Here is a 26,078-nt window from a genome sequence, read left to right on the forward strand (position 1 = left end):
TATTCCCAACTCTGCCACTGGTTTCATGTGCGACCTCTGACATGTCACTTCACCTTCCTGTACCTTTAATTCCCCTCCTATCCTTCAGCTGTCTTGTCAGGTATGTTGCAAACAAATAACTTTTTCCACCATAAGTAGTCCCATTGAAATCATTGAAATTTCTCATGATAGTATAGTAAAGTTAAGCACGTGTGTGTTTGTAGGATCCAAGCCATAGACTGTAAACTCTCTGTGGCTAGATCTGTCTCGTATTCTGTGGTTGTATGGTGCCTAGCACATCTGGACCCTGATCTGAACTGGAGCCTGAAGACACTACTATAATACAAAATAAAAAACAACAATAAATTAAGAACGGACACGCTGTATTAGAATTACATTATTTCAAAGGAAGGGAAGGACGAAAATGAAAACAAATGTCTAAACTTTCTGATCAGTATTTATCACTCCTCCCCCCATGATATTAGTTCATAGAAATATAGATCAGGGGCCAAACCCTGACCTTCCTCCAGCCCTTCTTCAGCAAGTTACTTAACTTTAACTTTGTTTAACTTTAAGCGAATTCAACAAGACTACTCATGTGCTTATAGTTAGACATACTTAAGTAGGGGGTCTCTGCAAGTTGGATTTAATGAGACTACACATGGAAGAAAAGAAATTTTGGCCCCTGATTAAACGAAAAGATTTAAGACTAGAGCTTAACTATTTGCCAAAGCAACGTACATTTCCCCTAGTGCAAAATATTTAAAGTGTCCACAACCACCATCAATCTGATGTTACACATATATATTTCAAAGGAAAAACAATTTAACTATGAAAGAGTGATAACTTTTTTGAAAAAAAAAAGTATATGTTTGGACATAATTTGAGGCAAGCTGCTCAAACGAACACACTTTTGGGGGTTTGTTCTTCTACTAAGAAAACAGTAAAATGTCATTTAAATATGGACTTTTTAAATTTAGGGGAAAATGGGCACTGTGTGAATACAGGCTATGACCCACGATAGCAATCAAAATAAAGAATTTGTATCTATAACTATACACCAATCAGGCTTTTAAATAAGCAGAGCAGGGTTTATGCAGATACCAGTATCTACATTAAAATGAGTGTTACAGTACTTTAAATCAAAACAAAAAACCTAATTGCTTGAATATAAACACAAAGAGATTCTGTCTTCTGAAGTGGGAAACGCATTGCTGCACAACTTGGAAAAGCTGCTGTGTGCTGCCACCTGCAAGTGCACTACAATTATTTTCAGACACTTAATAGTGGACACTATACGTTAGAGGCTACGATGGGTACCAGGATTCTTTGAGGCCATGCACACACATTACAATTCACTCTTCGCGCTAAATTCTACCCGCAGATACCAAAGTAATAAGAATTGTACACAGGTATCGGAGGACAAATTTTGGGTCTTAGTTTTATTGTTTCCCCCCCCCCAGTACAAACTGGAAATTTTAAACACTAATTTCTTTAACTAAAATGAACTTTCTCGGCTCAAAAATTTACATGCCTCACTTTGCTGAGAATACAAAGTGATTGTTTTCACTCGAATTTTCTACTGCAATATAATGGGTCGATCCTGCAGTGGAAATACACATAGTAGTAAGTGCTACACTTAGGTTCTTGCAGAATCTAGTTCTAAGCTTGGTATAAATGGTATTTCGGTATCTATTTGTCAAGAAGTTCACAGACTTCCAAGTATGAGTACCTGTGCGTTAAAATATAATTCTATATAAATTATAGAATGATTTAAAAATATCATTATAATGAATTTATAGTTAACATGCTGGGCCTTGATAGGTACTTCTCACATCCATAAAAAAAGATAGGTGTAGATTTAAAAAAAAACAAAAAAAACTTACACGTTTGTACTTCCCAGATTAGTTAAAAAAAGTTCTCGTACTATACCTCTCAAATTCAGAGATTTTGCTATTTTCTATTACTAAATAACTTGGAATGGATGTAATAAATTAGTCAAAATAAGCCTACTTAGTACAATAGGAAGTTTGTTCCGTTATTTCCACCCTCTCTCTCCTGCAGCTTGGATATATGCCTGCTTAACATATTAAATGAAACTGAATAAAATCAAGTCACTTCTCATACAGCAAGCAAGCAAATCATCAGAAAAATCTTTCAAATCTTTGATCTTGAACTGGAAACAACCACGAAGCAGGGACAGAACATGAAGAAACAGAGGTGGAAACTATATAGGAAATATGCCACCACAAAGATTAGCACGTGGCATCCAGCCAAAGAAACACTGTCTCTACAGAATTTAGACATCAAAAACAAACAAGAGGGGTTGATGACCATCACTACTGCATTTGCCTCCCACCTTACGAGCTACCACTCGATTTTATTATCACTGCAGACATAAAAACAGGACACTGGAAAAATGGTTTCAATTTTATGTCAGTTTGGTTTCCACAAGTCCTTCTGTGTCAACCCCAAAGAGATGGTAGAAATAATCTCACAAGTTGACTGAAGGGGGGGAGGGAGGGGAGGAAGCAAAATTCTATAAACACAGAAGCCATATAGGAAAGGGTAATAGAAGAGGTACTCTTCATTTTTCTGTCCTGTCCTTATATTTTCTTTAGATTGGGACTGAAAATGGAAGAGTGAAGGAGAGAAGAAGCTGGACATGAGGTTGCAGACTACATGTTTCTAGGAAGAAGGGGCAAAGAAAACCTATAGGGAACTGAGCAGACAGAGCTTATTTACTGGGCTGACAGGTACAGACATAGCAATGTATGTCTTTGAATATTCTTCTTCTTCCATTCTACCTATAGGGAGTCAGAAAATGGGATTGCAACCTCTCCTCAAAGGTATGTGATCTAGAATCAAAGTGCACAAAGGGGAAGCTAAATAAACATCTGATTACTGTACATTTCTGAACAATTCTGCAGATTTGGGTTGAAAATCTCTGTAAGTTGGCCAATATTTTTTGCAGAATTATGGAGGCATCAAAACCATATAATATATGTTGAAATGAAAAGGTTTCTATCAGTTTACTGGAAACTCGATTATACAGGATGCAAGATGCCCCACAGCATTGTGCAAAAGAGGGAGAAATGTCTACAGTTTTCCAATATGTCTGGACAAAGCTTACTACTTTGTTTATTTTGCCCATGAATTCTTGCCATTATATTTTCCACCAAAAGCCACTCCAGTTAGACCAATCTCAGAATTTACCTCACTCAAAATACAGCGTTTCTAAAATTGTAAGGCAGGCTTCCCAGGCAAAGTGTAAGGAAATTAAAAAGAAAGTGAAAACTAAATGGTCTATTCCTTGCTATATCATTAACACATAAGTTTCAATTACTGATCTAATAGGTTCTCAGTACTTGGTACATATATTGAATATTCAGTAAACTGTTTTATCTTGTGAGACCTTCAAATATAGAAACAATGATGCAAGAAAAAACGTGGAGGCTGCTTTGTCCAAATGTTTAAGCATTCCTGCAAAATACTCTTCCCCTTGTCAAGATGGCCCCTGTAGTGCTTCAGTGTAGATGGCTACCTATGCCGACAGGAAGTGTTCTCCAGTCAGCGCAGTCCAGTCACCTTTCCAAAAAACCAGGAGCTAGGTCAATGGGAGAATTCTTAACTTTTTAGTGTAGACCAGACCTTAGTGTGCTTACTTAGATCATCATCATCTAATAAATTTACCTTACAAGTGCTGAATCTAATCCACACCACTCAAAATCAAAAGTTAACAAGTTCTACTCCTATTATTAAACCACTGGGAGACAGACATTAATAACACTTTAAAGTACAGTACCCATAAAAGAGGACCTGAGCCAGATTTTAGCCTCGGATGCTAGGTATCCTATTTGCTTGACCATTACAGTACCTCCTCAGTTTGAATTCACCCTAAAGTTTCTTTCCTGCCATCAGATGCACCGTGGGGCTCGCAGAGTTCTCTATTTATAAAAAGCATTCCTGACCCAAACAATTGAGGACAAATTCTATTCTCATTTACAGGTTTGCAATGTCATTAATTTCTTCTTCAATAATGTTGCACACCTATAATTGAAAACAGACTGACTCAGTGGTTATTGGCCAATTTTCAGCAGTGCTTCAGATCTCCATGAAAATATCTGAAAACATCTACTCACCTGCTCTCCAACCTAACTCCCAAGTAGGCATTAGTCCTGTTTCTTTCTGTGAACAGGTAAATAAAAATTTATTGTATATTATCAGAATTTATTTAAGATTAATAACCAAAGCAACTGTATATCTGACGAGTACATTTTTTATTTCTGATTTACAATATAGATCCCCTTATTCCCTGCCCCCACCTCAACTGTATTTTTTCAAAAATAATGCCTACAAAAAGTGTTCTGGAGTCTAATAGTATGCCAGCATTTAGGTCTTATATTTAAAGCAATATTTTGTTAAAGGAATATCAATAATTTGCTTATTGATATCATTCACGATTCTACAAGAAGAATCCACAACAGATGAGAATCTCTTCTGAAATTTATATACAGTAGTATTGTATACAGCAGCTATTATATTGTTAAGGGTTGAAAGGTTGTCACATTAACACCATAAATACCCCATTACATGTCACATTTGAAGACAAACTAATATATCCTTTAAAAACAGAGGCAACAAATTGGTAAGTAGTTTAGAAATGCAATACCAATCTTTAAAATCTTAAAAAATGTCTTATCCACAGTCCACTATCTCAAGCAAAGCACACAAGCAGTATTGAAGGAATTAAGATTATTCCTAGCTGCACTGCATGCATCTCGAATCCTCTTACCTAATAGCTTCCTGAAGAGACAAAGTGAAGCAAACCCATATTCATTAGCTCTGCTAGACCGAACTGACTCCAAAGCTTCACTTTTACAAAGGTAGTTAAGGAATGAGAATATAAAGTTGCCAAGTTACCTACTCCAAGGAGCAATAATGTCGGAGTCAAGTGAGGAATCTCAGTTCAAACAACAGCAGCAAATATTCTATGTGCTAGTTTTCAGCTGTGAGATCAGTATCTAAAAAGTCCAGTTCCTTTAAAAAACACCCTTTGTTTAACTATGAAAATAGCTACTTGACTAAAGTAATCCTCTCAAAACTTAAACGTTATTTAAGAAAGGGGAGGATATTTTACTAACGTTTAAGAACCTAGTATTATGTGTGTCCTAAAGTACAAATCCATAACATAGTGCATTTTCTTCTGTAAATACAGGATTTGTCAGTGAATGTTTACCTAAAGTACAGCCCAAAATAGAGCTCTGGGGCCATGTAATGTACTATTTCATGTGTTTCTTTCTGTACTTAAAAGGTTTTCTAGTTTTGTTTTGTTTTTTGGCTACTGTAATTTGCTCCAGAGCAAACATGCTTGTAAGATATCAGTATCTTAAAAAGATCCACGGATGCCTCACACAATGCTTTGAGAAAACTATTCTATTTAGCAACAAATCTGATTATGGTGCGGGAGGGATAGCTCAGTGGTCTGAGCATCGGCCTGCTAAACCAGGGTTGTGAGTTCAATCCTTAGGGGGTGATTTAGGGATCTGGGGCAAAAATAAGGGACGGTACTTGGTCCTGCTGTGAAGGCAGGGGACTGGACTCAATGACCTTTCAAGGTCCCTTCCAGTTGTATGAGATAGTTATTTAATTTTTAATATGGAGATATACCTAAGTATTTCTTTTTAACATTTTATTTTATTGGCAGGATGAGATCCATACAAACAAATAAAAATAGGATCTTTATTACGTAAGAGTTCACGTCCAATCCCACAACCACTCAGCATACAGAAAGAACTCCCTGAGATTTCAGTGGGAGTTCCCAGTACAGAGCTCTTATAAAAATGGATCAATTTGCAGATATCCTACCCTGTCACAGTAGTTTGGGGCACCACGACTGGTTGCCATGAAAATTATTGGGATGTCACATCAAGGGACTATAACTTCATGTAGGGAAATAAGCAGTAGATGAAGTCTCATAAGGCAAGGATTCGGTTTTATAAATGATCATAGCGACAAGAACATACAAAAAAAGAGGAATAAAAGCCACTGACAATATATAGCAGGGGATATCTTGCAACATACATATTTCTCAGAATTTTTCTGAATGTCAGGGGGTCTTTACAGCATAAGGTTCTCTCAAAGGTCTAAGAGCCAGACACTCTTGCAAACTTTATGTATTGCATTGACCAGGAAATATAATCTAAAAGAATGCACACAACAGTGCAAGCAGAGGAACAATACACAAATCCTTTTTAATTTCACATTTACCGAACAAATACAGTACATCATATATGCTAACTAGACACAGTACAATCCAAGTCAAGCAGAAGTACTTAGCTATCTCCAGCTGATGCAAATATGCAACAAGCACCAGACCAATTTCAAGTCTGTTAGCCAAAAATAGACACATTTGCATTTAAACTGGCCAATCTTATTAAAACTGGTGAAAGTGAGCAAAATTAAAGGCACTGAACATTTACATAGAATTAATTCCTGACACAGTAGCAGTGTGTTCCTGAGAATACTGTTCAGGCTAATAAAACAGGTACATATACTAAAATCTGAAAGAGGAGTATACTAGGCAAGTTAAGTTAATGGATATTACAGTCACCCACTCTCTCTGGCTTCACAATTCAAGACTTAACTAAAACTGATGTTATTCAGTTCTGTAATAAACGCTATCTCGCTTGTAGAAAGCCTACATTAGGATTCCCCAAGGATTTTAAGGTCACTTGGTCATTCAGAAAGTTGGCTAGGAAAAGGAAATTTCCACCCATTAATTGTATTCTGTGTTCATGAGCCCCAAATACAGGCCCATGAGTTTTCTGCCATCAGGTAACCCAAATATGGTTTGTCTTCCAGAAGAAGACCTGTTAAGAAAAGTGTGAATAAGTGTTACTCTTGTAATGTTCCCATCTTATGTATAGAACCCCACCCTGTCTCTTGATGTTTCCCCCGAACACCCCGCTCCCACAGCAAAATACGTCAGCAGCAGTCTCAAGATGCCTGTTCATATGCAGAGGAGTAAGCTGGAGCACCAAGAGGCAGGCCAGTTCTCCTTACACAGAGGGCACAGCAATTCTGAGCACAGCTACTGGATGAATGCCTCCACCTAACTGACAGGTCATCCAAAACAACCAAGACAAGAAATCGGTCTGTATTTCTGGCAACAGATCACAGAAATGCCTTCCTGCTTGCCTTACTTTTTACAAATACAACTGATAGAAAACTTGGATGAAATCCATCTAGTGCAAAAACATTCCTCAAAATCATACATAATAACGTATGAGTACGCTTCAACTACATTAGTTCCCATAGCTCACAATTTCCCACATTCATGGCCCACAGACCACACAGCCAATGAAGTGAGCTGTAGCTCACGAAAGCTTATGCTCAAATAAATGTGTTAGTCTCTAAGGTGCCACAAGTACTCCTGTTCTTTTTGCAGACCACACATGGTGTAGTGAGAGCTGGCTGGTCACATGGTGATAGCTCTCCCTATTTCCAGTTGCTAAACATCATTAAAATGCAAGGACAAACAACAGAAACACAAGGTGGGTGAAGTAATATCTTTAGCTGGACCAATTTCTGCTGGTGAAAGAGACACGCTGTTGAGCTCCACTGAGCTTGAGGCCTCAAGAAGAGCTCTGTGTAAGCTTGAAAGCCTGTCTCTTTCACCAACAGAAGTTGGCTCAATAAAAGATATTACCTCACCCGTGTTATCTCTCTCATATCCCAGGACCAACATGGCTACAGCAACATTGCAAATGGGAAAATAATGCCAGGAGAGTGAGACATTGCTATAGCTCCATGGGGATGTTGTGTGACCACAAATGGTCTGAGAGATGGCCTCAGTCAATCAGGAATAGGAGGGGAAATGGCCCATGTTCTTTATCAATCATTCAGCCCATGCTATGAAGAAGAAGACAGAAACCCCCTGTCCTAGATGGATTAAAAAGACTGTGCAAAACTGTTTAAATTAAGGAAGAGTATAAGAAAGGTCCCACAGTCCACGAGAAATTCACATGTTCGTGATGAAAAGTTCCAGAGGCAGCTGTGTGCACAGCATCTGACCCAAGTGACTAGCGTAACTCTAGGATTAAAATCAGAAGACATATGCGTATGTGGTCCATCCTGATACTTAAGTATCATTATGCTAAATTCTGCATTGATTTACATACCACATATTCTCATTGACTTCCACAGAGTAAACAGAGTAGAATTTGGCCAAGTATTTCCTGTTAGCTGACAACCACTTAACATAAATACAATGTAACAATGGTCAGATCAAATTATCTCTCATTACTTGAATGCTTTTTATGTACTGACAATATTTCATTTCTTGTTTCTGGATAAGAATTTGCTTTGTTTATATATAATGTGAATTATAACTTTTTTGATGACCACAATAACCTTTTTTTCAAATCTGCCAAATGTGGCATGTATTTTAAAATAAAGAAGCAAAACAATTTAAACAGTAATACAAATCTAGAAATTGAAACAGTAATGTAACTAACGCAGATCAACAAATAAAAACATGGCTTGGAGAAAAGATATTCGTAAAATTATTATTAAGTTATTAGCCTTTATTTGTTTACTAAAAGGTTTGTAACATACCAAAAGAAAAAACTCCTCTCTGTTAGCTGTGCCTAAAGGCATGACTGCCAGTACTGTCATTCTCCAGAGCCCTTCTGTCCACATTCCTAACAATGTAAAAACAGCTGTTTTCTCATCTAGCCCTTGTTCCTGTCACACCTTTTTTAAGAACACATACAAGGCTTAACTCTATCACTTATGTGATGAGCAAAGAATAACTGTCAAACATACTTATAAAGTACTCTGTCTTTTAAAGCTAATTTTACAATAAGAATTAGAATACATTATACCTGAGTAACATACAGCTATTCTTCTACTGAAGAAAAAAGCACTATTATTCGGGTTCAGGGGAAAAAAAAGAGGATGCAAGGAAAAGATTAAGACTTCTACTTATTCTGTGCCTAACTAAGAAGACAACTAGTACACTGTATATGTATGTAACTGTATGAACTTTAGTCAGAAGTAGTCACTCTTATAGAAGCTCATTAAGTGGAATTCAAGCCCAAGTCTTGGAGAATACAAGACAAATGCAGATAATTCAAAAAAGATTTTCAAACATACTATGGGTAACTTCATCACTGTGCTAAGACAGAGCAGAGTGTGAATAAGAGCCGTGTGTAAGGAAGGGTAGATGTGGGAGAAACAGAATCTGCTCTCTCAACTTGGGGACAGAGCACTGGCATAGCCCTACCGCAGCCTAAAGGCTGCAACAACATCTCTGATGCAGCGTGCAAGCCCTTGCTCTTAGGATCTACTCTCAGATTCACCAGACGCTGCCTCGCTGAACCTTCGCCTATTCGCCTCTTCCCCACAAGTGTTGTTTAGGCTGCCATGGGACAGCACAAGGGTACAGAAATACTTTACACAGGCTCATCACAACATGCTCCTCCCTATGTACAAAATCTGCATGAGTTTTGCTGCAATTAGGCCCCTTCACCGCTCTTTCCCAGGCTGCAGGATTTTGTCTATTGTTTTTGGTTTTTTTCCTCCAAGTCAGGTATAAAATTATTTAAATGTTACTTTGTCCATTTATTTATTTAGGGCCACATCACAGCTATACTGAAGTCAATGGCACAACTCCTATTAGAAAAGGAGGACTTGTGGCACCTTAGAGACGAACCAATTTATTTGAGCATAAGCTACAGCTCACTTCATCGGATGCATGCTCACGAAAGCTTATGCTCAAATAAATTGGTTCGTCTCTAAGGTGCCACAAGTACTCCTTTTCTTTTTGCGAATACAGACTAATACGGCTGTTACTCTGAAACAACTCCTATTGACTTCTTTTAACCAGGTTCTGACCCCCTTATAAAATGTATGGTCATTATTTTTACAACACACATATGACATAATATTACCATATATTAAGTACCTTTCATTTTATTGTCTCTACAGTGTTCATGCTAATGTACAACCACAAATGGTTAAAATGAGACTTGTTCCATAAATGACTTGCAGCGTTGAATCAAACTGTAGCGGTGTGTGTATCTGGAAAACATCCTATTGGTCAACATTCAACAACTGATTATTAGCAATTTTATTTAGTTTAAAATTTTCATTGGAGCCCACAACTGTACCTCTGTCATCAAATCGTACAAAACTATCTATTTAGCTACTTTGGCAGACATTTAATTTGATATTAATGATTCAAATAAAATTGTAATTACAAATTTCCTTTTATAAGTGAATACAATGAGGAAAAAAAATACCATCCTACCGTTCATTTCTGCATGCTTGAATAAAGTTCTTAATGCTACAGTAGTGGCACTATAAGTTTATAAATGACTCCATAAAGATAATTGTAGAAACTGTATTTGCTTCAGTGCAGCATATTTATGTTCATTCACAAACTTTTCCCTGCATTCCTCTATGATACCTGGTAGCACTAATATTAAGACTGTATGCTTTTAACAAACTTGATTTCCATCAGTTTTTTAGAGGAATTCCCCCATTGACTTCAACAGGAAGAAACATTTTGGTTTAGGGAGGTCGGGGAGGGGGGAGAAGGAATCAAAGCCACCCAACATTTAAAAGGATTTTTTATTAAAAAAATCAGGGCCTGTGTAAGAAGTCCTGGCAGTTCACTGCTGACTCAGACTCCTTCCTAAAGTGTTACAAATTTTGAGTCTATAAGCTGAAATATAGGCTTAAAATGGTTCAAAATTATGAGTTAAAATAATTAATACTTTTAAACAATTTCATTCATAAAAACAATTTTACCTTTCTCATCATTTCATACACGAGTTAATTTTAATCAACTAGAGCACCATGGCTTTTTTCTAAAATGAATGTGAGTTTTGCATTTTCCGCTATGACAAACCCATGACTTTTCCTTCTTGTCACGCCAAGCAGCTGTAACCATCATATCTATTATATATCCAGCATTTTAGAGGATTAAAATTTGGACAGAAATATTTTCTCAAGACATCCCCAATAAAGCAATTTCGTCATTTTAAAATCTGTATGTTGTATGAAGAGTTAAAATGGTACAATACAATTGAATAGCTGCCTTTCATAAGGATTACTACATCTGCTGTGGCCCAATCCAATACTTCTCATGCAGGAAAACCTTCTTTTCACCATAAGTGGAAAAAATCTGCTTGTGTAAGGAGTTTGAGTCCACAGCCTAAAAGTGTAAACAAGAACTCAAAAAAAAAAATGATAAAAGACAATAGCACCCTATCACTCATGGGCAAACGTGCTTCACAAAACAATCACTCCATATCTTACCTCTTAAGTCCTCGTCCTCAAAGGAAACCTGCACAACACCTTCAGAGGATGAACTTGGAGCTTAAATTCATAACTTCACTATGACTCAGTAAAGACACTGGATTTATGGTTTACTGCAACGATGGGTAACCTCACTAACACTCCTCTGTCCTAGTGTTGCAGAAGTGTTAACTGCCCACTTCACCTTGAAAGGTCTCTTGCAAGGGGTGTTAATTCATTATGCTAAGCAATCTGCTTCACCTTGTATTTAGCTGTGACACACTCATGAGTACCTTTCCCAGATATGAAGAAGAGCTCTATGTACACGCAAAAGCTTTTCTCTTTCATCAACAGAAGCTGGTCCAATACAAGATATTACCTCACCCACCTTGTCTCTCTAATATCCTGGGACCAATACAAATACAACACTGCAAACAACAAGAATTGTTCATCCATTTAAACAGTCTACCCTGAAATGTGGGCCAGCAAAAGATACAAACACCAACACCACAAAGGACTGCTTAATGGATATTTACTAGTACTATCATATAAGGAGAAAGAAAACAAAACTTTCTCACCAGCCTTTTTGAAAAAGTTCCAAGTCACGAGAAAGAAGATATTGCATTAGGAAAAAACATCACTGCTCCTCCTCTAGAATTACTTAGATACATAACTCAAGCACTGCAGAAAACATAATAGTTTGAATAAATCCAATACTGTTGTGAAAGTATTACACAATACACTGTTAACCTCATAAATCATATCAAGTATCATATACTTCCATAAGACAATTTTGGTTTTATTCTTGCTGTTTAAACAACATTCAAGTGTCATGTGGCAAATTATTATACTTGCTTATTTTTCACATTTTCACTTGTCTTGAACTACGAAAGCCGAGTCACATTTACTTTCTGGTACTCAAGCAATGGCACAAAAGTAGTTTGTGTCTTCTCCATTGGACAATTAAGTTTAACTGCCCCCTGAAAGTGTTTCATTGGATTTTTTTAATCTATTCCTATCAGGCTGTATACAACCTTTTGTCAAAAAAGGCCTCCAAATTCTCACCTTAAATAGTTTGACAATATATCCTTTAAGAACCAATTTTAAGAGGTGTTAATCTCTACAGAATGACTGCATTAGCTATTATTTAAAAATACACTCCCTGGAGAACTGAATCAGAGAAGCAAACCTAAGATTAATTAAATTTTATTCTATCCAATTTAACAGTTTTCATTGACATGATTTTACAACTGTTACTGGAATTACTTATTGATGTGTTTCTGTCTTAAGTCATACCTACAGTATTATTGCAGATCAACTTTAGATTGCCTATATCTCTGAAACAGATTTAGAAATTAACACCAAGTGAAAGCAGAACATTTCATATTCTATACTCATCACCATAGCATTTAATCACATAAATATTGTTAAAGAATCACTTGAAGTTGTACAAAATGGAAAGTCTGTCAGTATGTTCTACCGTTTCTAAGACATTTCTTCTGTTTCTGGTATCAGCAAATTTGCTATATTGGCATTACATTAAAGCCTCCATTTCTTACCCCTTCAAACAAAAACAAGCTTCTCAACAATGTCTAATCTGTGTCTCATATAATCCTGTTTAATACTATACAAACTTAGGGTAACATTTGGATAGTTTTTAAATTTAGCAAGAATATCCTGGCCTACTAAAAAGGACACCCTCTTCTTTGGAAAGCCTTCCACTAAAACTAAAGATATCCTCCATCTTCAAAACAAAAACAAACAAAAAACTTTAATGCATAAGAGAAGTTAATGACGGTCAAATTAACAGAAGATGGCCCCAATGACATGATTGTAACAGATGGTGTTGCAACTCAAAAGACCCAGAGATTCTGCTGTATTCTGCAGCCACAAATACAGCATTAAGGTATAATGAAATAGACATTCTTACTTTTTAGTACACCTTTTGGTGGATCTGTATAACAGTATCAGAGTTGACTGTACTTAACTATTTCAGCCTCCTCACAGCCACAATAAGTTAGACAATTCCACATGGAAAACCCTATCCTCTTGAAAAGAATTCCACTACAGGTTACTAGACAGACAAGGTGGTGAGGGTAATACAGGTTACTGACGGATGCATTGCAAAAGCACATTTAGCTAAGTTATGAGAGTGTTCTGACTGCCTAGATAGAGCTAATAAATCCAACGTGGGAAATCACTCTATTGGATGAGAGAACAGAAAATCCTCTCCCTGATGACACAGTTCATGATCTTCAATCATAATTTGTCTTAAAGTGGCTCACTACACATCTTCTACAAGAAGGATATTTTAGACTGTAGTACAATTCTTTAGTGTACCATCTCTATTGTCTTTCCTAAGATATTTCAGTCCCTTGTTGCAGGACAAATATGTTCCCTATTCTCTTTAGGCTGTGAGCCCAACAGTGGGCTGACAACCCATTGTCAACAGTGAGGCTGGGGTTGGTTACTACAGCGTACTGCTTGTAATAGCAGGTGCATGGCCCTGGGGCTGCCATCTGCCAGGAAGGAAGTATTCTCTTCTAGGATGCTGAAGCGATTGTAAACAAAACACTGACTCACTCCTAAACTATTACATAACTGGGTATTTCGCAGTGTAGATGTTATATGGGTTTTTCTTCATCTGTTTAACTATTTCTATATGCTGTTTATTAGAATAAAATACTCTTATGGGTCACTTATATGGGACAGCTATTCTTTGTTTATTGTGTAAGTGTATGTGCCTCACACACACACACACACACACGAGCTACTTTTTTTAAAACTGTAGAACTTGTTAAATTATGAACTCCGGTAAAGACACTACAGCTCCAATGACTGAACTGTTAATTACCTATGCACAGGCAAATCTAAGTGTCAGCTATTTAATGAGTTTATCTACAACTGAGTTAATGGCTTATTTCTTAGGAACGTTACTGGAATTAGCCATGATGTGGGAAGAGTACTAATACTTCACCAAAACCTTTCCCCCACACTTTGTCTGTCTAGTTGGTTTGATTGGATGCACATTGGGGTAGGAATTCTTTGGATATCTATGTGCAGTATCTGATCTCAGTTGGAGACTCTAGTCTAGGCACTACTGTAATACAAATAATAATCTAACACAGAAAATATCTTGAAGGACAGTGAAAACTCTATCTGAATTCCAAGCAGAACATACTCTTGCAAGATCTGTAACTGAAAAAGAAAATAATTTATCAATAGTTTTTAAAAAATTCACAGAGGTATTTATATTCATTTCAAAAGTATTTCCCCACTCGAAAACTTGAAATCATTATCTGTTTCCTTAAAAGAAAGACAAGGTGAGTGAGGCAATATCTTTTATTCGCCCAATTTCTGTTGGTGAGAGAGATGAGTTTTCGAGCTTACACAGAGCTCTCCTCTAAAGTTTGTCTCTCTCACCAACAGAAGTTGGTCCAATATTACCTCACCCACTTGGTTTCTCTAAAATCCTGGGACCAACAGCACTGCACCGCACCACACCACACACAACAATGGAAGCTATCGATCCTTAAAACACATTTACCCTTCATTGCATTCAAACACTGGCATTTTTTGTACATTTCCACATAGCGCAGGACGACTGTCATTTCGCTAAAAAGATTTTAAATGTTTGTTTTGGAAAAAGAATTATATGGACCTTACAAACTGATATGGGGGAAAAAAAACAGGATAAACTGTGGGCCTGTTATCCATGACCGTATTCCTTTAAAGGTATTTCCAACCAGATTGTTGCCCATTAGATTCAAGTTTAAAACAAACTTCTCCGCTTTTGATTAAATCAAGCTATTTTTAGCTGTACGTTTTCATCTACAATACCAACAGAAACACATTTGCGTGTACATGAATAAATATGCAACTTAGCAGACTAGTCTCCACATAATCATGCATATTGATTAGAAACTATCCACCAACATGCTAAGCACCAGTGTCTAGCTGTCTACACATTAGGGGCAGGATGCCTGTCTACCTTTCAGGAAAACTAAAAAGAAAGTTACTATACATGCTATGACAGTTTACCAGTCAATTAAGTATTTTATCCTTATGCAGACAGAATAAAGAACTGAGGGGGAGGGGGAATTTCCATTTATTTCAGTAAGCTTTAAATCAGGCCCTTAGAAACTAATCCTGAAACTCTTGCTCACACCAAAAAAAAAAGAAAAAAGACACTAAATTCATTAAGAATTTTGCTTTAATAGAGCTGCATGGTCAGAAAAACCTACAACTCATGTGAATTTGTGTTTACCTAGTGCAAGTCTGCCCCCGGTGACCACCTTAAAAACACATACAGAGAAGCAGCTACAAAAAAAATAATATAGCTATTTTTTTTAATTCAGAGAAGCAACGTGAAACTTAGAAAAATAAGCACTCAGATACCAGGGCTGTGGGTACCAAAGTGAGAACCTAGAGCTTGATACTGCACTACTGAAATCAGTGAATGCTACTGATTTCAATGAGCATAGGGTCAGACCTAGAGATAGAATTCAAGAGTTCATTTTCAAGCAAATCCCATGAGGAATTAAAGAATTACAACTAAATATTAAATGAATCTACACAGAAAAGTCTATTTGATAAACTTTGTCTATTTGTTTTAGATGATTTATTTTATGCATTTTGCGAATATACTGAAAAATCTACTAACTCAGCAAAATGCTGTCTTCACAATTTCAAAAACACAAAATAGGTGCACTCATGAACACAAATACAGTCCATAAGTGAAGTATGTATATGCACACACATACCTTCATGAGGCATAATGTCTTTAAAAAAATTAAAAAGTAGTTAAGCATTTCTTTAGGATTTGTTCGATAGATGGAAAAGACAGACATTTTGTTAAGTGCTCTTGCTGCTTTTGAGAAGATCTGGCTTAAACTGAAAATACCTGGATTGTATATACAATACTTTAACTTCCTAATGGGGAAGGAGATCCATTACTTAAATTGACTACAGTGTACGCATGCCGTGTTTCAACTTTTAAACCAGCTTCAGTATTTCAATATAATGATATTTTAAAAAATGGTAAAACCAGCACAAAGTATCCAACATTATTTCCTCCTTATAGCGGAGGGGGGGAATTCATACAAAATATGTCCTAATACATTCCTTTATGTATTTTACTTACAACACAAGTGAATGTTAGTCTCGGCAGCTATCTTGAAAGAAATCAAATTATCAGAAACAATCATCAATCTAAGCATTTCCTCTGCCTTGAGCAATGACTACACTGGTTCACGTTAGAACAAACCCACCATTCAACTTAGTCTATAACTATTTATCTTAAATGATTCAAAGTAACCATGACAATCTTCAAATGTTTAGTGCAACTAAATATAATTTAAACTATAATAAGAAATAAAAGCCAAATACATTTATGGGTTTTGGTGTTTTATCTCATTTTTAAAAATCTGACATCCATATAATTAAAACAATTGAAAATGAATTTTTTTAAAAAAGTAAAAGTTGTCATTTAATTTTACAAAACTTATAGTTTGCAGTTTGTATTTTATAGGTTATGCTGCCAGATTTGATATCTAATCATTTCATTTTACCTCTAATAGAATGGAATCTGAAAGAGCAGTACCACATTTTCCAACAAGCATCTAAGGTGAAACTGGAACTCTTAAATTTTATCTGTGAAGTGATTTATAATCACAGCCATATCGGATATAATAGGTAGGCCAGTTCTTGAATCTATTCATTCTGGGGTATATAACCCACTGCATGGCACTAGATCAGTAAGAGCAAATGCTACATTTGTAATTAGTACTAATTTACACATTTAGTATAAATTTCGTATAAATTAGTACTAATTTATACGAAAAAAATTAGGCTTTAAAAAAGATGTACAAAGCTGTATTTGAATGTTTTCATAAAATTAACAAGACATTTTGATTAGAAGATTACTTTTATACAGGCAATTAAAACATTTCCTTGCAGATTCTGAACCAAACTTTGTGGCAATCAGTATAAAAGAATCAAAAAGTGAAACTGACTTCTCTAGTTTTATTGTCCAAACTGAGCACAAAGGGAAAAAGGAAATCAGGGTTTCAGTTTTAACAATGTGTGAATTTTATCTAGATATGACTTTTGTACTGTTTAAGTATAATCATAAAATCCTTACAAGAATTATGAGCTAGTGAGACAGCATTTTACCTATTCTCAAAGACCACTAGCTTGCTTTATGATCATTTAAAACTGATGTATCATAGGTTATAATTGAAGACCTTTTTTAATAAATCAAGAAGAAGTAAAAGTGGGGGGGGAGCCAACAGACCTCAATCTCATGTATCTGCTGTCACACTTTGGAAAACTAAAACATCACTAGTTGGAAAAACTTTAATATGTTCCAGAAAACATGTTGCTTTTGGAATAAAACAAATATAATGGCCCCAATCGTAATATCCTTAACCAGGCAAAAAACTTCCAATTAAGTCAAAACTCAAGCACAATTACTACTGAACTTAATGGGAATTTTGCTTAAGGATTTCAGGATAAAAACAAAAACAAAAACCACAGGGTGAAATCATGACCCTATTAAAGCCAAAATTACTAGTGATTTCAATGGAGCCAGGGTTTCACCCAAAAGACAGATCTTCAGTTGGTGTAATTTAGCACAGCTCCAATGCAATAAACAATTTACACCAAAGGAGGAACTGGGTGAAAATGTTTACATAAGCAAGGAAATACATAATTTTGTCTGAACTAATGTTATTTTGCAAAGGGTTGTTATTTCATACTTAGAAAGCTGAATGCTAACTGATAATCAGTGTGCAACAAAAGAGTTTCCAGCTGTCTAGTAAAGGCACTATTTTATTTATATTTCAGAAAAAGGCAAGTACTTGTTAGACTCTCACAGGCCTGCACACTTTCAGAGTGAAGTAGAACTAAATAAACTGATAAATTCTGAATGACCTTTTTATTTTTCTGTTTTCAGCTATTTTGGTTTTGTTAGCTTGCTCTCGTTGTAACAGGATGATACTGGTTCAAAATTCCAAAAACCACACTAGTCTTTAAAGCAGCCAGGCAAGTTACTGATGAAAACCAATGCATCTTTATTTTTAAAGTCACATAATTAATTTTCTTTGTTAACGGGACAAAAACTCAAACACAACATTTACTTACATAATAAAATATATCTATAGATATGGGGAAGTATTTGAACTGACTATGATTTTACATTGAAATATTAATTTCCAAATAAACCAAATAGAATTAACTTTGGGGTGTTTTGTTTTGTTTTGTTTTTTTTACAAGAGTTCTTCATGTTACTTCTTTCTAAAGCAGCAAACATTGCAGTTTTAAAATTGCTCCAAACTGTTAATTTCTCCATAGCTTTGAAAGGATAAAGCTAGCTCCCATTCAGTGGCTTTAGTGATTTAGTAAACAATTAGTACAAACAGAAAAGTAAACAATTCTCATCACATCTAATACAGGCTACCTCCATGGTAAACTGTATATAGTAACATCAATTAAAAATCTTCAATAAAGTTTAGCCAAATCATTCTGAACTGCCACTGACTTAAAATAAGAAATGAGAGTTAAACCAGTACCTAGTATGCTTAATACATATACATATATTTCTGTAATTCTACATGTGTATTTCATCATAAAATATGAAAATCCTGTTAATCTTACAAATTAAAGTTCTTAGAACCTCGAATGCTACTGTGAACAGTACCAGTGATCTTTAAGTAGCAGCAGTAGTAATAGGGTAGTAGTACTGTAAACAAACTTCAACGTGGTTATGTAAACAAAACCAAAATAGAGCTCAGGAGTTGTAAATATTAATGGCTCCGCTCAATAGCCCACTACTGTACTTATGCATTCCCTTACTAAGGTAATATTCTTGCACTTTCCTAATCACACTGCTCTTTCTGTTCAAATTAATTCACTAAAAATATCTGTAACATACAGCCTCCACTTTAAAATATGACCTGGAACACTCATCAACAGTTATGCAAAGTGTTTCCTATCTCTTTGTCCTGAAATTGGCTACAGTTCTTCCTGAATAGAGTGAATGTGATTATATGCAACAGGCATGCACGTGTGGGAAACAAGGAAACCTTAGGGAAACAGAATGGCTGAAACAGTCATCAGCTGTGCCTCCTACATTCAGCTCAACACCCAGCGATGCTGATCTTCACTGCAATTTACATGCATATAAAAAAGGGAGGAAAAGCCCACACGTAAAAGAAAATATTAAAATAAAACAAGTATCTGAATAATCTTCAGATATTTTATAATTACTAGAATTAAATGGTTCCCACCATTCACCATTCTCTAAATTCATTTTGCTATATTTATACTATCTTTTTGTTAACTTTATCAGAGATGCAGCGCCAGTTTCCCCTTATTAGCTAAATGAATGGAATGTCCACACTTTAATCCAATCTGGATGCTGGGAGCATTTCAATCCAGTCCAGGTTTTCCCCCTAGGCAGAGTTCCCTTCCCCTCACCCCTTTCCCTTAGGGTCAGCAGTTTGGAGGATACTGTAGAAGTGGTGCTTCCCCAATGTGGGTTTGTTATGCAGTTGGGGGGGCTGTAGGTAGGTCAAGCAAAACTCAAATCTTGTTAAACTCAATTTACAACTAAATACAAGAGAGCTCAAGATTTTACTGGAACATAACTCCAATGTACAGGCTACAGCCAAACATTCTTTATATAAGGCAATGGAATCAATAATTGTAGCATTCACGCTGATTTATGCCAAACCATGTAAATCCTGAAGCCAGCTTAAGCAAAACTACAGATAACTGACAAGTCTGTCTCTGTCCTTAACGAAAACTTATACTCAAATAAATTTGTTAGTCTCTAAGGTGCCACAAGTCCTCCTTTTCTTTTTGCGGGTACAGACTAACACAGCTGCTACTCTGAAACCATTCAGTGTGTTCATCTTGTAAAAATTCTGACATTTCAGTCAACAATCCTCTCAATTAGGTTCAAAGCTTTCTCCACTTTCATCTCTTCCATCTTTCTGCACTTCCTATAAAAAAAGAACATTTTCTTCTTCAAAATCAACAAGCCAATAATAAGTGGAACAAAAATCTCTACAAGTGGCTGTCAGAAATGGACACTTTTTACTTAAAACTGATTATCTGTATGAAAACTATATAAATATGGAAGTAAAACCTAGAGTGGGTTATTCACCCTTGTCATTTCAGCATCCTAGACGATAAATACATACTACAGTTTATAGGTACATACAGGTTAAAAATGCCCTGGTGCAATAGCAAAGAGGATCCCTGCGGTGTCTCAATGATTAACTTTTAAACCTTCACATATTGTCTGTTCCTGGCCTCCCCAATTATAACACAGACTTTCCCTCTTGCTAGGAAGAGTTTTCTATAGCACAACTAGCACCTGTGGAAAGGAACAGCTACATGATTAAAACACAAATTCTCTCTCATATTAAGCTTTAGGTTATTTAGGGTTCTTTTTGTTTTCAAGCAGCCTGCATTTGCTATCCACTTAAAAAGCAAACCAACCCACTGGCCATTGATACTGTGATTCAACCAGCAGCTGCAGTGTAGTTACCCTTAGCTGTTGGGTAGGCCTTTAAACAAAATTTGCAAAACAATATGTAACCCTCATATTGTTTTGACTCTTTCAGATAGATGGCCAAGGATCTGTCGGTAATCTGATGTGCTCCCTCGCTGTCTTTTATAAAGCTTTATAAACTCTTAAGCAAACGCGCTGAAAAATGTTCTAACTGCAGTTCTGCAGCATATCCAAAATATAGAACTGTGTACTCACTAGTCTGGGCTCCTGTGAAGAGGACACACTCACTAATTTAAGTGTTTCCTTGTGTATAGATATTTTATTTGGAAAGCTTACAAAGCTGAGAAAGAGAGAGAGAAACCTCTCCCAAAACGGCAACATTCCCTAGAAATACAAATATAGCACATTGGGAAAGCGACCTACTGCTCACCTTTCACAGCAGTTGCTTCTTTCAGGTTGTGGGATAGGAAATCTATGCTGGCATAGGCGCTGGTCTCCACTCCATTGATGTCCCCATTCATGGCGTGCCTGCCTTTGCGTCTGACTTTGTCACGGTTTGCCAGGCTCCCATCCACCACGTCTATGGCGATGTAGTTGAGGCCGTTCTGGAAGCCAGCGGAGGTCTCCCGGCACATGGGGCTGCTGCCCTGCTCCTCCTCCAGGCCTTCGCTTTTCCTGAGGGACACGTTCTCCACCGAGGCCGAGTTGTGCCGTTTGGGGTTATGTGCAAAGGAAGGAGACACGGGGGTCACAGTGGTGGTGGAGGAGAAAGTCTCCGAGCTGTGCCGCCGGCGCCCCTGGGGATCCGCCCGGATGACCTTGGCCCCGCGGTTGGGGTCCGGGGGCGGGCTGGAGAGGATGAAAGCCTCCACCCCGGCCAGGGTGAGTCTCTTCACCCCGGCCGTGGGGCTGGTGACCCGGGCACTTTCTGGCTTCTGGGCGATGGGCTGGGGCGGGGTGGCGGCCATGCCGAAGGTCATCTCGGTGTAATCCCCCCCGTCGGGCGGGCTGGACAGGCAAGCCACCCCCACCGCCGCCGGCAGGTAGAGCCCCTCGGGCCGGCCGCGGCTGGCGCAGGCCTCCGGGGAGAGCGCCTCCAGGCAGCCCACCGAGACCGGGCCCGCCTGCGAGCCGAAGTCGATGTTCATGTAGTCGGAGAGGGGGGAGCGCCTCCGCCCGGCGCCCGAGCCCAGCGAGGAGGCCGGGCTGTCGGCCGGCAGGGAGGGCGGCGAGTCGGCAGCCGCCGGCTCCCCGAAGTCGATGTTGATGTACTCGCCGGGGCTCTGGGGCTCGGGCGGCAGCGGGTGCTCGTGCATGCTGGGCAGCAGCGTCCGCAGGGTGTCCAGGGCCAGGCGGCTGGGCCGGACCGCCCGCGGGCCCCGCTGGCTCAGGAAGCTCTCGGTCCGGCTGTGCCGCAGCGGGGAAGGCACCGTGTGGCTGGAGGGGGCGGCGGGGCGCACGCCGCAGGCCGGCTGCTCCGGGACCAGCCTGCCCGGGGAGCTCATGAAGACGTACTGGTCGCTGTCCTTGGCCGGCTCCTGGCTGGGGCAGGAGCGGGGCAGGGAGCTGCAGGCGTAGGCGGCCTTGGGCGGCTCGCCGGCCCCCGCAGCCGGGGCGAAGAAGTAGTCGGGCGGGGTGAGCGAGGCGGCGGGCGGCCCGTGCGGGGACATGTTGATGTAGTCCCCGCCGCTCAGCCTCCCGTCCGAGCTCTCCACCGACAGCCGAGAGCCACCCCACATCCGCATGTAGCCGCTGTCGTCCGGGGAGCTCTCCCCAGGGGAGCTGGTCTTGTAGCCGCCGCTGCCGTTCCCCGGCGAGCCGCCGCCGCCCGCCCCGGCCCGCGGCTGCAGTATCTGCTGCGGGGCGGACACGCTGGTGGGGCTCATGGGCATGTAGTCAGCGCCGCCCCGGCTGCCCGGCCCCAACGCCGCGGCCACGCCGGGGGTCATGGGCATATAGCCGTCGTCCCCTCCTCCGCCGCCCCCTGCCGGCGGCCCCAGGTTGGTGCTGCTGCTGCCGGAGCTGCGGTGAGAGCCGATCTCGATGTCCCCGTAGTCCTCGGGGTAGGGGGTGTAGGTCACTTTGGGGGAGGTGGCGGGGAAGAGGCGGCCGGAGCTGCCGGCGAAGGTGGCCCGCATCAGGGTGTACTCGTCCAGGGAGGCGGAGGAGACCTGCGGGGGGGCGGCCCGCTGGCGGCACGGCGTGGTCAGCGAGTAAGTCCGCTTCCTGGGGCCCTTGTCCCCCGCCGAGTCCGGGCAGGGCCGGTAGCAGAGCCGGCCGCCCTGGGGCCGCTCCATGGCCATGTAGCCGTACAGGTCCGCGCCGCCCCCGGGGTCCCGCACCGGGGGGGTCTCGGCGATGGACTCGGGCGTGTTGCTGCGGTTGCTGGCGGTGGAGAAGGGCCGCAGGTCGCCGCCCGGGCTGGAGCCGTATTCGTCGAAGGACATAAAGCCGGGGTCGCTGGGGGAGCCCGATACGGAGGCGCTGCCGCTGGACAGGCGCTGCGGGTGGGGGGGCTCGGAGCCGAGCCCGCTGCTGGAGGAGAGGCTGATCGGGCTGGTGGCGGAAGGGGGCGAGTGCGATACGGGCATAGACATGGAGCGACTATTTTGCAGGCCGCCCCCGGGGGGCACCGGCCCCAGCTTTCCCCCCGACTTGCCGCCGCTACTAAGTGTGTGCGAGCGGCTCAAGGGAGTCCGCACCGGGCCGGGGCTCATGGGGCTGCAGGCGACCGAGCCCGCTCTGCAGCCATCCCCTTCGCTGGCCGTGCGCACCCGGCCCGGGTTGCCCTTGGTGCCGGCGCTGGCCCCGGCCGCTAGGCTGTCTGTGCGGGAGCGGCGCAGCAGGCCGGTCTGGCTGGGCGGCAGGTTGACCAGGTGGTGGTGCCGGCGGCCGGGCACGGTGATGGGGTGGGTGGAGGAGGCTCCGGGGCCCCCGGCGCCCCCGGAGGAGGAGGACGAGGAGGACTGGCTCTTGCTGCGGGGCCGGAACTCGGACAGCTCCTTCAGCGCCTTCATGGCCCCCAGGATGGTCTCGTGGATGTTCTGCGCCACCACCGAGTCGTCCGCCTGCATCCAGAGCTCGCCGGGCCCGGTGGCCGCCGACCGCCCCACCTCCATGAAGAAGAAGCTGTCGGAGTGGCCGCAGCGGCGGATGTTCATCAGCTGCAGCGTGACCGAGGGCAGCTCGCAGTTGAGGCGCACGAAGCCGATGGTGCGAGCGGAGAGGCAGAGCCGGTGCACCCCGGTCAGGTTCTTACTCTGCCCCAGGCCCTTGGGCTTCAGCGTCACCTGCCAGACCTCCCGGTAGACAGCACTGGCCGGGGCGAGCAGCCCGTAGTTGAGGTCCTCGCAGCCGCCGGCGAGGGAGGACCCGGCGGCGCTGCCGGAGGAGAAGGGCGAGGAGAGGTGGCGGAGCGGGGAACCCTGGCAGGCGGCTTTGCCCTCGTTGAGCAGGTCGGTGAGGGCCCGGTACCAGCCCTCCTGCTCCTGCTCGTTCTCGGCCGCCACGGCGAAGTACTCGTCCTTGGTGTAGAGGGCGATCAGGTACTTGTGCTTGGCGTCCGCTCGCTTGTTGATGTTGAGGCAGGAATCCAGCGCGATCACCCGCTTGGGAGCCCCCGACTTGTTCTTCCATTTCTTCTCGTTCTCGTAGTACTCTAGCCGGGCGCCCCCCGCCCCCGGCTGCTCCTCCCCGCTGCCGCCGGGTCCCCGGAGCACGAAGAAGCGCTTGTGCCCGTGCTTCTGCTTGCGCAGGTAGCCGCATTTCCTCACGCTCTGGTGGTTGTTGTTGTTGTTGAGGTTGGGACCGGGAGGGGAGTTCAGCAGCCCCAGCAGCGTGGGGCTCGCCATCCCCAGCCCAGAGCGCGGGGCAGGGGGGCTGAGTTCCGAGCGCCCTGGGGCGGGGGGGGGGGGGCGCTAATCCCCTGGTCCCCGGAGCCGCTGTGATCTCCGGCTCCTGTATAAAGCGCGGCGGTGATGGTGCTATTGCCGACCTGGCTCCTCCGTGCAGGCAGGGCTTGCTGCTGCCCGAGTCCTTCTAGACCCTGAGCGCTGCTGCTCTCCGGATCCTCGGAGCTGGTCGCCGCCGCTGCTGCCGCCGCCGCCTGCCTCGGTAACAGTTTCACAGTAAGTAACACATTGCGCACCAAGGGCTGAACTAAAGAGCAAAACAACACGTGACCCGCTGGGTTGCCGAAACGCTCACACACCGAGCCAAGGGAGGGGGGAGCAGGGGAAAGCCAGAGTAAAGGGGGGCGAGGCCATCAATCCGCCGCCAGCTTCCTACGGGATTGGGTGCGGCGCCGGGGAAAGGACAGCGCCATGCACCAATGGGGATGGGGGGAGGACGCCGAGCCCAGGGAGGCGGGTTGTTATTGGGTGGCTCGCGCGTCCCACCCTCTTCTCTCTCGGTCTCCCCCACACACCCTCCCTTCTTCTACGCACGCTGGCTCTCGCCTGCCCCCTTCCCCTGGCCCCGGACCCCCGCACACACACGTGCGGGAGCTTGCCGAAAACGCCAGGCGACCGTGAAGCCCAGGCAGGAGCGCGAGGTGGCCGGGGGGCTGCCGAGCCCGCTGTCACCGAGCGAGCACATGAGCGGGCCACCTCGCCAAGCGGGGAAGGGGGCGGGCTCCCGCAGCTTCGCGCCCAGTGCAGAGCCAGAGACCGTACGCTAGAGGGGGAAATTAAAAAAAAAAAAAAAAAAAAAAAAAAGGGGGGGGGGGGGGACAGAGGGTCCCGAGCGCGTGACGGAGGAAACTGAGCTGGGCTGGGGTTTACTGCGCCAGGTGTGACAGAGGAGGGGAAGCCTTCCGCCGGCGATCGAGAGCGATGGGCAGGTTTCCTCAAAATCAAGAAGCTGCAGCATGGGCCAAAGGAGAGGGGGGGGGTGCCAGAGATGGCCCTCTCCCCCATCTAACCGGCCGCCTTTTTAGGTGCCGCCTCCACCGCCAAACCGGCCGCCCCACATCAGGCTTGAACGCGGCTAATGCTAATGGGCCTGGGATCAAAGCCCAGGCAGTAAGAAGTCCTGCCCTGGACAGACGGACAGGTACCAGCGGAATCTAGTTTTCATGCTTTGGTAACGTTTGTGTAGCTCGTCATGGCAATAAAGCTCTGTTGCCTTGCCTGGTCCTTTCCCTGTATCCCCCAGGCAACAGGGCTCCCCGGGGTTTGTTTCCCTTCCCACGACACACACCCCGAAGTTTGCCGTCCTAGCGGGCTTCTCCGGCTCCACGCACCCCTGCAAGCGGTCTTGGGCCCTCTGTGGC

At 42.2% G+C, this 26,078-nt stretch overlaps 1 protein-coding gene across 3 annotated transcripts in view; it reads right to left on the minus strand.

Moving 5' to 3' along the window:
- Positions 1-24,769, minus strand: part of IRS2 (insulin receptor substrate 2) — a 31,310-nt gene extending 6,541 nt beyond the window's left edge. Inside the window, exons 1-2 of one of the 3 annotated variants that reach the window (XM_077813359.1) lie at positions 21,237-24,769; positions 4,122-4,167 (exon numbers count right to left, since the gene is read on the minus strand). In XM_077813359.1, coding sequence (XP_077669485.1) covers positions 4,122-4,167; positions 21,237-24,657 — 3,467 coding nt within the window. In that variant the 5' untranslated portion in view covers positions 24,658-24,769. Of the gene's footprint in view, positions 1-4,121; positions 4,168-18,339; positions 20,292-21,236 lie in introns of those variants that run through there. The other 2 variants (XM_077813369.1, XM_077813378.1) reach the window with 2 other exon arrangements.
- Positions 24,770-26,078: the final 1,309 nt, after the last annotated feature.

This window comes from Eretmochelys imbricata, chromosome 1, assembly GCF_965152235.1.
Source record: "Eretmochelys imbricata isolate rEreImb1 chromosome 1, rEreImb1.hap1, whole genome shotgun sequence".
NCBI classification, from domain to species: Eukaryota; Metazoa; Chordata; order Testudines; family Cheloniidae; genus Eretmochelys; species Eretmochelys imbricata.